The 14656-nt window shown below is 48.0% G+C and overlaps 1 protein-coding gene across 1 annotated transcript in view; it reads left to right on the top strand.

Annotated features, from left to right (window-relative positions):
• The first annotated feature begins 817 nt into the window (after positions 1-817).
• LOC102848843 overlaps positions 818-14656 on the top strand; it is a 98097-nt gene continuing 84258 nt past the window's right edge. The window contains exons 1-2 of the mRNA XM_006894034.1: positions 818-869; positions 2883-3062. Coding sequence (XP_006894096.1) covers positions 818-869; positions 2883-3062 — 232 coding nt within the window. The remainder of the gene's footprint in view (positions 870-2882; positions 3063-14656) is intronic.

Here is a 14656-nt window from a genome sequence, read left to right as displayed (position 1 = left end):
TGGGAGCTGCAGCGGTGGCGTCTCTGGCCCCTCCTGTGCCGTGGGGCGCTTTGGTCTACGGGGTGCCCTGGGTGCGCGAGTGCGGACGGAGTGCGCGTGGGTGCGGGTGTCGCGAGGGTGGGGCGCGCGGGTGCGGACAGGGTGGCTGGACGCGAGGGTGCAAGCGAACGATGTACGTGGTCTCCGAGCGCTGTACTGAGCCAGGTGGGCTGGCGGCAGGCCTGCCCCGGCAGTGGGAACAGAACAGTGTGGTCGGCAGGCGGCGCCTGGGGCTTGCGCCCCCTCGGGGCTCCCAGCCACACCCTGGGTTTCAAGTCCCTTGCGCCTTGCCATCAACTTGGACTGCGCCGTCCGTTTTTCGGTCTTACACTGCCTCCTGCGCCCCAACCTCTTATTCCCTGGCCCTCTATCCTGGCTTGTCTGAAGATCCCTCTAGTTCATCTTCTTGCCTGGGGAGGGGGGGTGCTGGATCATTTGGCGAAGGCAGTACCCTCTCAAGGCACTCAGCCCAGTCAGCCAGAGGCCAGGCCCTCACCCAGGGCATCAAGGCCGCCCGCGCGCCTCGGCTGCCTGTCGCCCCCAACCCCCGACCCCGTTCTCAGGTGGGCGTCGAAGATGTAGCCACAAGCCTGCAGGTCCTTGTGGGCCCTTCCCACACACCCCATCAGGCAAGGCTTTGCGGCGTCCCCGGCCCTGCAGGGCCGGTCTCAGTTAAAGCCTGATTGAGTCTAGGGCGACCAGTGGATGAGTTTGATAGGCGGTTAGCACTGCAGGCTTCGTGGCTGGTTACAGCCCTAACCTCTCGCGTGCTGGGAGGATGTCTACCAGCCTGGGTAAGCGGTCTGACTTTGCTGATGGGGAAAGAGGAGGTAAGGAAGGGGAATGACTTCATGCCCATTGCGCTGAACTCTCACCAGCTCTTCTCTCCTAGTCCAGCCCTTATCTCCATGTCCATTTGTATGTTCGTTTGCAGACTTAAAAGGGTTTGAGGGGTTTTTGTTGCTTGGAGGAAAAACAAACAAAAGCAAGGACGTCTCCCTCAACTTCCCACTTGGATCCAAGCTCATAGTAATCTGTATAGAGCCCTTTACACATCATTTCCTGTTCTTGACTAGGTTGGCCTCATACATCTCTCACAACCGCGGGTGCTGTTTGCTTATCAGTAGTCCACTTGTCACCTCGAGGAATCCACTCCTCAGAGAATAACTTTTACCATAAATCAGAAGTTCGAAATCATTGGTGTCTCTTCTTGTGTTGTTGGTAGGAGCCCCAGGCTTTACAAGGAAAGGTTCTGTAAAGGTTTCTTTGCCAGGCAAGGAATATGGGCAAGCAGGCAGCAATTCCCAGCACCCTGTGGGCTCACTCCCTCAGTTTACTCTTCTGCAAAGGAAGACTGCTAGGTTCAGGATGGTGGAAGCCCCTCAGAGCTCACACTGGGGGCTTCATCCCAGGGAAGTGGAAGTGCTCTCTTTCAAGGAGAGCTCCCTTTTTGCTATGAGCCTTTGGAGCCAGTTAAGCTTATGCAGGCCCCATTCCCTCTGCCCCTTCTTTGAGTCACTGTATGTCCCCCACCTTTAGAGAGAAGGAGGGGAAAATTCTGGAATGAGCTAGAGGAAGGAGGGAGGGTGAGCTGGCTCATCGCTCTCTTCTGGACTTTCCCTCTCTCTCAGTGAAAATCCCACCCAATTATAGCATTACTGGAGGAACCTGGGCTTGTTTGTGGGAGCGGGGTGGGGGCCAAGCCCCAGGCACTCCCGCCCCTGCCTCCCCAGCTGTGGGGCCTGAGGATTAGTGCCTGTACAGGGAGCCCCAAGAGGGCTGCTGACTCTGCATACAAAGGAGGGGTGGCTGTGCCCACCGGAGGATGAAGGAACCCGAAAAACGGAGCAGGTGTGTCTTCTCCTTCCTGCCTTTCCAAGCCCAGTTGAAGACCTTCCACCTGCGAAGTCTCGGCATTGCTGCTTGCTTCTCTTCACAGGCTTACCTCCAGGCCCCCTCCCCCTGACCTAGACAGCGATGGGGTGGTGAGCAGGTGGGCGAGGCTGTGAGCCCTGGACACACTGAGAACAGATAGTCTCTTCATTCTGCAGATGATAAAAGGGAGAAACAGAGCTGAAGGGCTCATGCTTGGTGGGGCGCGAGAGCCCCCAGGCACCATGCCACTCCCAAGGGAGGGCACCCTATGCCAGGGAACCCACTGCAGAGCAAGGTCGCCTCTTGTCTTCAGGGTAATCTTGCAGTGGCAGAGAAAGCAGACAAGAAAGAGGAGGCTTCATGATGGTGCTGGGCTAGCGTCCAAAACCACCTCTGTACACAATTTATCAAGCCCCTTCCTGCCTACTGGGCACTATGCGAAGTGCTAGTCACCCCTTGCAGTCTTTATGCAAACCTTGGACTCCTGACCAGCTCAGTGTGAAGGTGGCAGGGGCAGAGTGGCATTCAGAGAGAAGGCGGCAGGCTGCAGTGAAACAGGCCCTCAGAAAGAAAAGTGGCAGAGCTGTCAGCCCCTAGGAACCTAGAGGCAAGCGTACAGTGAGGGATCTGCTGGGTATAGGGGTCCTGCCTCCTCTTTCTGGATACCACATATGTCACAGAGAGTTTGACAAGGAAATGGAAACCACTATGCTTGAGGTAGAGTTCCTCCTGCCCATTCCTCGCCCCCCAAAACCCAGAGTTGAAGGTGGAGGCCTGATGACAGTCAGTCAGTGAAGGTCAGTGCCCAGATGACATAAAGGAACTCAGGAGAGGGATGTTTCTTTTCTGAATGTGTGAGATTCATCCTCATCTCCCCAGCTTAAAAGTCTGTACCTTGCCTTTAGGATACAAATGTAATAGCTCGTCTCCTCTCTTTACCTGAACTGACATTGGCGTGGCTCTATCAGGCTACGGCCCACGTTCTGCTGCTCCTTCCCGGGAGCTTGGGCTGGCCCCTGCACCACAGCCTGAGGTACAGATCACAGGGCCACTTCTGCCCGCCTTGCTGCAGGGTGAATATACTGTCCTCAAGGCTCTTTCCATCTGCCAAACAGCCGACGGAACACCTCTCACCAATGCCAGTTACAGTGAGGTTGGTGTGGCCAGCAGAGAAAGCAAGGACTGTCTGATGGCAGGGCCATGGTGATGGATGTAATCTGAGAAGGCCTGAAGGAGCTGTTGGCTGACTCTTGAGCTGAGCTTTTCCTGAAAAAAATTATCCATTTATTGATGCCCCTGGAGGGGCTGTGGAGGAAGGAAGAAGGTTTTGCCTTACCTGGAGCTGCAGAGAGATGGTCCCTTCTAGCAGTGAAAGAACGTGTCACTACAGGGGCTGTGGAGGTGTCTGCTCAGGGGTGACCCCTCTTCCAGCAAGGGGCAGCTTGGGTTGATTTGCTCTCTGAAGCTGTGGGTGTTTAGATGGTGCCTGGCAGGTGTCATGTGGGGGTTGTGCTGGTAAGGAGGAGGTAAGGAGTAAGGAGGAGTAAGGAGGAGGCACTTAAATATATATATATATAATATCTATCTCCTTCCTTTCTCCCCTTTGAGCAAAAAAGGACACTGGGATGCTGGGAGGAAGGAGAGTGGTCTGGCTAGAGAGAATTTTGAGGACTGGAGTTGGGGGCTTCTGGGCAATGAGACTGGTGAGTGGTCAGAGGGCCATGAGAGCTACGTGATTCAGTCCAGAAATTCCTTGTCGAAGTCTGTCTGCGTGTGTGTGTGAGTGCGCAGGCACGCACATGTGTGTACGAGACATAGATCAAGAGCAATCATACAGAACACAATATATGAATGATTGCATAAAATAAAAGTTACATGAATGAAACATAATGTATATGAATGACTATGCAAGACAATAAAAAACTGAAAAAAAGAAAAAATAGGTATATTATATACTGAGGGTAGAGAAACAAGTAAGTAAATACAAATCCTTTATAGATGGCCTCATGGCAAGAAGTTGCGCTGCAATCCCATAGACACAAGGTTCAAATCCACCAGCTGTCTGTGGGAGAAGGATGGGCCGTCTCCACCCATGTGATTAACTAACAAACAGCCTCTGAAAACCCACTGGCGGGTCAGCTATGGATTGGTTCAGACTCAGTGGTACATAACAACATATATAAATAAAACAATTTGGCCCAAACAGCTTGGTAGCAACCAGTTACTTATATCCTAACATTTTAGTAGTTATTTGAAAAAATAATTCACCTATGAGGAGTGACAACACAAAAGCAAGCTTTCTTATGATCTGAGTCCAGAATGAAGGCTGCATAGTAGAGTGGACTTGGGGGGAGGGACTGAATAACAATGAAAAATTTTTTTCTTTTTTCAAAAAGAAAAGCGAATTGGGGGGTGTTGAACTGTTGATCATTCAATTAGCAATTTCAGTTGCTCTTGCGTGACCACTGTACCACCATAGGCTCCTTTTCATCTCAAGTAACAGCTAAAACCCCGCCTCACAAAAGTAACTTTCTTACTGACTGCCATTGAGTTGGGACTGACTCATCGCTGACCCTTCAGCAGATTTTCAGAGGCTGTAAATGACACAGGAGAAAGTTGCCCACATTTTTTCTGCAGAGCCCTTGGCAGAGTCAAACCTCCAAAGAGGCGCCACCTTGAGGTTAACAGCCCAACTTTCTAACCACTAGGCCACCAGGGCTCACTTTCACACAAGCAAGGATAGCTTTAAAATAATTGTTTCGTATGTACATGTTTGTTCATAGCAGCATTATTCACAATAGCAAGAAAATGGAAAATGGAAACTGATCAAATGTCCATCAACAAACAAATGCATTGTGAAATTGTGGTGCTTTCACATACTATCAGCACTGAGGGGCAATGATAACGTGAGAGAATCTAGAAAGCGTTATGCTGAGTGAACTTGTCTCATAAGGACAAATAGTACATTATATGACCATCATTATAAAAATGGAAGGATAACTAGTAAGGTGCTAGATAAAAGTCCAAAAGGGGAAGGAGAGGCAGACAGAGAGGTGGAGTGTTGGGGGTTGGGGAGAAGATTGGAAATCACTAGAATAACAGAATTTGGTCAGTGGAGTAGGGGGAGTGATGGAATTAGGGAAGATCCATTGGGGACGTGAAAAGATGGGATAATAGTAAGCATAGATGAATGGTAATTATTTTAAAAAATTTTTGCAGATCCCCCCCTTTCTTTATGTTTCATGTTCCTGCCAGATCTGTCCCATTGCCTTCACCCCCTCCCTCCACCCTCCAAGTTGTGCAACCCTGTGATCTTGCCGCTACCCATCCTCACCCCGCTGTTACTACCCCTTCCCCCTTGGTTCTCCATACATGATTTACTTGTTATTCTTCTGTTTTTATAATTGTCTTATGCAGTATTTGTCCTTACGAGACTTTGGAGGGAAAGACTAATAATCCAATTACAAAATGGGCAAAAGACATGGAAAGACTTTTCACATAGGAATATATCTGGATGGCCAACAGACACATGAAGAAAAGCTCCAAATCACTGGCAATAAGACAGATGCAAATCAAAACTATAATGAGATACTATCTCAAGCTAGTAACAGTGGCAAAGTTTAGTAGGGCAGCTAGCAATAAATGTTGGAGAGGGTGTGGAGAGGCAGTGACTCTCATGCACTGTTGGTGGGATTGTAAGATGGTTCAACCACTCTGGAAAGCAGTTTGGCATTTCCGCAAAAAGCTGAACATAGATACTCCGTGTGACCCAGCTATTCCACTACTAGGAATACACCCCAAGGAAATTAGAACGGAGACACAAACAGAGACTTGTACACTAATGTTCATAGCAGTGTATTCGCCATCACAAGAACATGGAAACAGCTCAAGTGTCCAACCACAACTGAATGGATTGATAAACGGTAATTAATTTTATAAAACACACCATATGGGAATGATAGTATGAAACACAATGTGAATGAAGGAAGGTGTGAAACACAATGTACATGAAGGATACACAATGTATATGAATTTTGTATGCAAGCCAATATAAAATTGAAAACATTTTTAAAACAATGACTATTCTGGGACCAAATTTGGAATCTGAATTCCCTCCAACTCATAGGTGTCTGACAGGATGTACAGTGCTGTGCCCACTTTGAACATTTCAAGTATTCTGCACAACCCCCATGAGTTTGCTGTGGCTCCTGGGGCAGCGCTCCAGGGTAAGCCCACAAGGTGCAGCCAGGGAAATGTGTACGTGCATGTACGTGGCACACGAGCTTGGTGCAATGGGCCACTCTTTCTGACCTGTGTCTGCTCTGCCTGGCTCTTGACACGTATTTCACTGTCTACGTGATCAGTGGAGTGCTCTCTCTGCTCCTTCTTGCTGGGGGCCACTTAGTGGCTAGCACAGGCCAGTCAGGGTCAAGTTCTTTGTAAATACATGGTTGAGTCAGAAACAACTCCTAGCTAACCTTCCAGTGGGTTTTCAGAGGCTATAAACCCCATTTGCACAGGAGGACATTGCGCATCTTTCTCCTGCAGGGCAGCTGTTGGGTTTGAACTGGCTTTCTTTGGGTTGACAGCTCAACTCCTTATTTATTAGGCAACCAGAGCAAGGACATGAGTATTGGTCATAATTTGTCAGGTTAGGGAACAGACAGAGAGCTTGGACTGGTTCAGGTGGTAGAACCAGGGCTGTGTGATTCTGTTGGCTATGCGAGGGAGGTCATGTGGTTTTCATCATATGATGCTTTTGTGTAATTCATATATTTGGGTTTCTGCCTACTCCATCTTTTCCCTCTTTCCAGTTCCTACCACAGGGAGCTCCAGTGGCCAACTGGTTAAAGAGTTGTGCCACCAACCCAAAAGTTGTTGTTATGTGCCATCGAGTTACCTGCGACTCATAGCGACACTATTACAACAGCCCTAAACCCTGCCCTATCCTGTGCCAATCTCACTGTCTCTGACACACCTACCCCAATTACCCCAGTCACTGAATCAATCCTCGTCATAGAGGGTCTTCATATCCTGCGTTTATCCCCCCACCCTCCAAAGCATGACGTCCCTCCGTAAGGGCCAGTCCTTCCTTTCAACATGTCCAAACTATGTTAGATGGAGCCTCAGAATTCTTGCCTCCAAGGAGCAGCCTAGTTTAACCTTCTCCAGGATGAACCTGTTTGTTTTCTTAGCAATCCATGGTATATTCAATACTCTTCTCCAACACCACAGCTCAAAGGCATCAATTCTCCTTCTATCCTTCTTAATCATTGTCCCCCTCTCTGATGCATAGCAAGTGATTGCAAAGACAATAACTGTTTCAAGTGCACCTTAGTCTCCAGGGAGACACCATTGCTCTTTAGTACTTTGAAGAGGTCCCTAACAGGTGACTTTCCCATCACAATACATCTTTTAATTTCCTGGCTGCTGGTGCCAAGACTATTGACTGTGGAGCCAAGCAAACTAAAGCTGTTAACAATCTCAATCTCTTCACCATCCATCCTGATATTGCCAATTGGTCCAGTGGTGAGAATCTTTGTCTTCTTGATATTGAGCTTCAATCCATATTGAAAGCTGCAGACCTTGACCCTCTGCAGCAAGCGCTTCAGGTCCTCCTCAGTTTCAGCAAGCAGGGTTGTGTCATCTGCATAACACAGATTGTTAATATATCTTCCACCAATCCTGACGCCACACTTCTCCTCATAGAGCCCAGCCTCTCGGATAATCTGTTCTGCATACAGGTTGAAAAGGTATGGAGACAGGACACATCCCTGCCCTATACTCTTCTCAATTTTGTAAACAGTTTTAATCCACCAGCTGCTCTACAGGAGAAAGATGGGTAATCTCCTGAATGATTTACAGTCTGAAAACCCCCTCGAATGGCCAGTTACATGTTGGTTCCTACTTGATGGCATACAGTTGCTACCATAGCCTTTGTTCAGACTGTCAGCCTAGACTTCTGGCTTGTCCTCTCTTCTTGGCTGAACCAATACATTCCAGTGTCATGGTTCTTTCCTCTCAGTGGAGTCCCTTCCTACCAGTCCACAGACATCATCCTGCAACCCTGTGCTGACCTATCTCAGATTGTTCTTGTTCTAGATCTAATCTGGGACGTGAGTATTTGGTCCTAATAAGTCCAGATTTCTCTTCCTGTGTTGTTGTTGGGTGCTGTCAAGTCAGAATTAACTTGTAGCTGACCTTCCCCTGGGTTTTCGGAGGCTGTGTGTTGCACAGGAGGAGAAGCTGGTGGATTTGAACCACTTGCCTTTGCATTTCTACCCACTAGGCCACCAGAACGCCCCTAGTTTGTAATTAGTTATATTTTAAAAGCTAAGGAATCCTGAGGCGACGCAAATAGTTAAACTAGGAGCTGGAAAGTTAGCAGTTTGAACCTATCCACAGGGGCCTCCGAAGACAGGCCTGGCAATCTGCTGCTCAAATGTCTCATCCTCAGAAACTCTGGAACACAGTTATACGCCACACACATAGCATCATCGTGACTCCAAACTGATTTGTGGCAACTAAAAATATCGACCTCTACTCCGACCCAGGTCCCTCCTCTCTGTTCTTTAGAACCTGTGAGGTGGGCCACTGGATCAGAGGACTCATTACAGATCCTGTGCGTGGCTGGTGCCCAGGGCGATCATGAGTGCCCACTGGTGCCCGGCACTCTGCCAAGGACTCCACAGGCAGAAAGGCCTGCAGTCCAGTGTTCACAGGACGGCAACGGACAGTCCATGCGGTGGAACAACCTTGGCAGTGTGCCCAGAGGAAGTACACCCAAGACTGGATCTGCAGGCTCTCTGATTGTCCTCTGTACATTATGGATCTCTGTAAAATAAGCTCCTCTGAGCTCTGAATAAAAAATTGGGACCTAGAACTCAGAAAGCTATGATCCATAGCACAGGAAGCTATGCCCCATGATCACCTGGGGAAGGTCGTGAATATGGAAAACCAAAAACAAACCCCCAGAGTTCCAGGATGGAGGTAAGGGATGTCTGAATCTTAGTGGTCAGAAAGTGTAGGCATTTGTGTTGGCTTCATTGGAGACCCCGAAAATGGAGCAACCAAAGAAATATGGATGGAGGTTCTGGAGATGTTGGCCCAGACCTCTGGTGCTGGTGTCTCAGAGGGAATATTTGTAGAAATTTGGGGAACCCTTCGAGAAGGAATCCAGTCTGTCTTAAGGTATGGCTCCACAGTGGAATCTTTCCCCTACTGGCCACGTGACCCATAGAATGCCATTCTTACTTTTAATAAGGTTGTATCAAATGTTGTGGAAGTGACTGCAGCTTAAATCAGACCCTTCTCTGCACAGGGAAAACTAGGGACAGGATGAAGCCGCACAGAATGAGGGGTAAAACGGGCTAGAAATTTGTTCTGGGGGGGAAAAGAAGGAAGTTTGTCCTAGACCCCATTCTATGATCCCTTCATGCACACCCCGCCACCACCACAGACTTCCTCTCAGTACGTCTTAGAGATTATCTGTCAATGCAAAATCATCCCAGTATCACATGCCCACTGTGTTTTTGGATGATGACATGCAGCAGACTTCCCACAAACACTTGTTGAAATAATGCCCTGTATACACCAAAACCATGTGTTCATTTGTTGGTGGGCAAATTGTAGTATCTAGCTAGCGGCTCTCTAGTTCATGTGACGACTCTCTGTAGCTCTGGACTTCAAGTCTTTCTCTGTTGGCACCCCAGCTCCAATTCCCTCCTTCCCTCACTAAGGGTAAGGCCATGTAGGAGGCATGAGTGATGACACTCTTACAGAAAGATCCATCTGTTTTGAACCTGCCCTCCCTGAGGGAGATCTGAAAATATGAGAATTATGGATTTCTACACGGAGAAGATGGAATCTGAGAGATGTGGGAACGGTCATGGATTTTTAACATCCTAAGCAGAGATAAGCTGTGTTTGTGTACTGTCAACCATAGCTGACCCTCCTGCAGGTTTTCAGAGGCAGCTAATCGCACAGGAGAAGATTGCCCATCCTTCTTCACAGAGTGTCTGGTGGCCTCGAACCCTGTGCTTTCGAGATTGCAGCACAGCATCTTGCCTCTAGACCACCAGGGCTCCCTAGAGAAAAGTAGAGACAAGGTAGCTCTGAAATGATGCTACTAACCCAAAGACGTCCCCTCTCTGGAGGTTCAACTCCATCAGCAGCTGCACACAAGGATGATGGGCTGTCTCTTCTTGCGTGATTGACATTCCCGGAAACCCACTGAAGGATCAGCTTTGTATCAGTTCCACCTCAGTGGTGAAGGAATGAGATTGTGAAATGCTGGAACTCTTCAACCAAAGACTGATTGAACAAGTACACCACCAGCTCTCAGAATCTCAAAACTACTCAAGCACTGAGCCACTGACTCAGTCTTAGAACCATGAGATTATAGAATTCTGGGTAAAAATCACAGAACTATGACGTGTTGGACTCTCGAATTGTTAGGATCTGTAAATTAGTTATGCTGGAGCTGTGCTCAGAATCCCAGCTCTTGGTCTCAGCTCACCCACCTGTAAAATGAGTGTGCCAGGCCACCACCCAGACTTTGCCTCCTGCAGTTAAGTTCTGCTGGGTGATAAGCGGGCAGAGTTGGCCAAATGTTTTTTGGCGTCTGCCGGCCAGCAGTCTGCTCCTGGGCCAACACTGCCCCCGTGTGGAGATTCTGGAATTAAACACCATTTAATTGGACGCTGGGTCCATCTAACTGAAGGCCGACTTGCTGGTGGGTGGCTGATGGTTTCCTTAGCAGCCTTGGATTCTCTGGAGTGAGCATGACTCCTACGGTCTTCACCCATCCAAGCAGACTTGTGTGTCATGACTATGAGCCGTCTCATAATTAAGGCAATCACAACAGCCTCTGCTGCTATCAGCTGAGCTTGCAGTGTGCTGTCAGGCACCTCAAGGGATTGTCATATGATCATCCATCCAGGCTCGTCTGAGATGTAACTGTGTTGTCCTTACAGAACAAGCCAGGAGCTGAGGCTGAGAAAGGTCAAGTGCAAGATCTGTGGGGCCTGCATTCCAAGGCAGGTTTCTGAACTTGCAAGACAGCGTTTTCCTCTGACCACTCACGATTCTTTGTCCTCAGTGTTTGAGCCTCTCAGACCTACTTTAGCTCACCATATGCTCTCAACACTACCTCTGTATCTGCCGTCATCCAAGACTCTCCCATCCCAAAGATCTTTTATTTCAGGGATGTAGTCGGGTTCTCTTGAAAGCAGAGCCAAACATACGGGTTTGCACATAGGTACAATGGTAAGGAGCTGCATGGCCAACCTTAAGGCAAGCGGCCCCACCTTTCCCTCTGCAGGCGAAAGATGGGCGGTGTCCTCCTGTGCAATTTACAGCCTCTGAAAGCCTGTTGGAGTGTCAGCTCTGAGTCCCTTCTGAATGGCAGGCACATAGCAGCAATAACCACAACAGTTAATGTGCTAATGCAATCTGAGGGACCAGCAGTGTGACATGAAGGGAGCAGAAAGACACATGCTATTGAGTTAGTGACAGTGCTGGGACTTGCTGTGCTAACAGGTCTGCAGTGCAGACAGCCGTGTAAAGGTCGAAGAAGTGTAGAAAACTCGGTTCTGAACCTCACTAAGATGCTGGTTCCAGAGTTGTTAGATTGAAAAAAAACTTATCATGCAAAGCCCCTTCATTGTTTGCGTTTCCTGCAGCCTCCAACAATACCACTAGCTGGAGGCCTACAACAACAATAACAACAAAAACATATTATATTCGTTTACAGTTGTGGAGGTCAGAGTCTGGGGTCAAGGTAACAGCAGAGGGTGTCCTCTCAAAGGCTCTAAGGGAAGGCCAACTCCTCCCGCCTCCTAGCTTGGAGTGGTTGCTGACAGTTTCAGCATCTCTTGGCTTGCAGTTGAATTGCTCCAGTCTTTACTGTTGTCTTTATGTGCTGTTCTCCCCTCTGTGTGTCTGTGTCTGTGAATTTTTCTCACCTTACAAGAATAGCAGTCATTTGGTGCAGGGTTCATCCTAAATTTCAGTTTTGTTACATCTGCAAAGACACTGAAAATATATCCCCCCTCTCCCCAAATGAGTCATATTATTCTGGCAGTGAGGACTCAGATATATCTTTTTTGGGGGCTTTGTGGCCACTGTTCAACCCAGTACAGTTAGCATATAACCAAAATAATTGAACTGACCCACGTGTCATCCCCAATTTTCAAGATTCACTGAACACCTTTCGGATCTCTTCCTGTAAGATCCCATTACAGAATTGAACACAGAGCAGTTCACCTCATGCTCAGATGCTTCTCCTCTTCACCCCCTCATGTCCTAGGTCTCACTCCTCATACTGTCTTCTCAGTACCTTTGGGGCCCTCCTTGGATACCTTTCCTGTGACCTAGGCCCCTTCTGTTCTCCTTACTTCATTCAATATGATCTTCTGACCTGCACTTGAGCCAGACTTGGAAGAATTGAGCTGAATCCGAGGCCAGCTTGAGGTAAAACGCCCCCACTGCTTGATGGGATGGCTGCTCACACAGCAGTTGCATAGGAGAACAGAGGAAGAAGGCCAGGAGGGGCAGGGCACTGTGGAGAAGGCTCAAATTCAACCGAGTCAGGGACAGGGTGGTCTTGGCAAGTGCAGAGGAGATGAAGAATGAGACTCCAGAGACCTACAGCCTGGAGTCAGGTCTTGGCTTTTTCACATGCTGGGTAGAGTGGAGGGACAGTGCAGGAGGGGAAGACCCTCTATGAGGTGGATTGATTCAGTGACTGGGGTAATCGGGATGGGTGTGTCAGAGGCAGTGTGGTTGGCGCAGGATAGAGCAGGGTTTAGGGCTGTTGTACATAGGGCCGCTATGAGTCACAAACAACTCGACGGCACATAACAACAACAACAACAACAACAACCAGTGTGATCTAGAGAAGTTTCTTTTACTTTATAGGTTGTATGGAACGCTGGCATAGTGCGTAAAATGCCAGGTTGCTAACATATGGTTGACAGTTTAAACCCAGCAGGCACTCCATGGGAGAATGATAGGCAGTCTCTCCCATGATTCAAAGCCTCAAAACCCAAGGGAGAGTTGCTATGAGTTGGCATTGACTTGAAGGCAGTGAGTTTGGTTTGTATAGGTTTTGCTGGGGATGTTATACCTCTCAAAGTGCTAACGGGCAAGCTGTCACTTTGGAGACTATGTTATGCCTGATGCACGCCACGGTATTTTTAACCATTTCCTATACATCTGAAAATTGCACATTAAATAAGGATGATAGAAGAAGAATCAAAGCTTTTGAATTGTGGGGTTGGAGAGCAGTACTGAATATCCCATGGCCTGCCAAAAGAACAAACAAATCTGTCTCAGTGGAAGGGCAACCAGGGTGCTTCTTAGAGGCAAAGATGGTGAAAGTTGGTCTCATATACTTTAGTTACGTTGTCAGGAGGGGCCAGTCCTTGAGGAAAGGCATCGTACTGAAAAAGGTGGCAGAGGAGAGGGGGGTGTCAGAGAAAGAGAGGAAGACCCTCAACAAGATGAATGTATGAAGGGAGCTCTGGGGGCCTGGTAGCAAGAACTTGCACTGCAATCCCAGAGGTATGCGGTTCAAATCCACCAGATGCTCTGCTGGAGAAGGAGGGTCATTCTCTTCTTTTACCAGTCAGATCTGATTTGATGGTACACACACACACACACACACACACACACACACACACACAGAGAGAGAGAGAGAGAGAGAGAATAAAATAGAATAAAATAAAAATTAAAAAAAGATGTATGTGTGAACACAGTGATTGTGACAATGGGCTGGAGAACGTCAGAGGTGGCAAGGATGGTGCAGGATAGGACAAGATTCAAATGTGTTTTCACAGACACTATGAGTTATATAGCTGACTTGATGGAACCCAGCAGTGGGGAATGCAATGACTGAAAATATGTTCAGTTCTTAGTGTAGTGCTTTTTGTCTGATCAATTCCAAATGAATAATGGCTGTGATTGTCATGATAGCTTAGTCAGTCCTGATCTATCATGAGACCCCACTGCTCTCTTTGTCCATGTCATCTCTGGTATGCCGGCGAGTTTCTAGTCTTTTAAAAAGATACTTCAAATCTGTCTTCTACCTGAATATTTCTACTTGAATAATTCTAGCTACCACATCTGCTTTTTGTATTTCCTTCAAGGTTTTTAAAAAAATTTGTGATAAAACTGGCATAGTGTATGATGAACAGATCTGAACTACACACTCTAATGACTTCTGGTAAATTCAACTATGCTGTGTTACCAACACTGCTTGATTAATCCGATGGACTGACACAGTGACGTGGACGGAAGCCCAGCCCTGGTTGTGAGGATAACAGAGGACCAGGCACTGTGTTGTTCTTTTGAATCACAGTGCTGGCAAAGCGTGCTGGCTATACCACGGCGTGCCAAAGAAGAAACCCGTCCCCGAGGACCGAGGAAGTGCAGCCGGCGTGCTCCTTGGAGGCGAGGATGGAGAAACTTTGCCTCATGTATTTTGGGCATGTTGTAAGAGGCACCCGTCTTTGTTGGAAACATGGAGGGCTAATGAAAGAGAGGAAAATCCCAACACAGTGTCTGTAGCAATGGGTCTGAGCAGAGCAAAGACTGTGAGGTGGGCCAGGGTTTCAGGGACTCAGTGGTATTCCAAACAACAGCAACCTATTACTTTTTACTCTTATTTTCCTCCCCCCATCCATGAAAGCCTTTCAACTGTCTTTTTTCTTTTTGTTTTTAATTGGTTTGCTTACGATCA

This window comes from Elephantulus edwardii, unplaced genomic scaffold, assembly GCF_000299155.1.
Source record: "Elephantulus edwardii isolate Elephantulus edwardi_28Jun2011 unplaced genomic scaffold, EleEdw1.0 scaffold00133, whole genome shotgun sequence".
NCBI lineage: Eukaryota > Metazoa > Chordata > Mammalia > Macroscelidea > Macroscelididae > Elephantulus > Elephantulus edwardii.
Note: the sequence above shows the minus strand (reverse complement) of the source record. Positions and strands in the feature narration are given on the sequence as shown.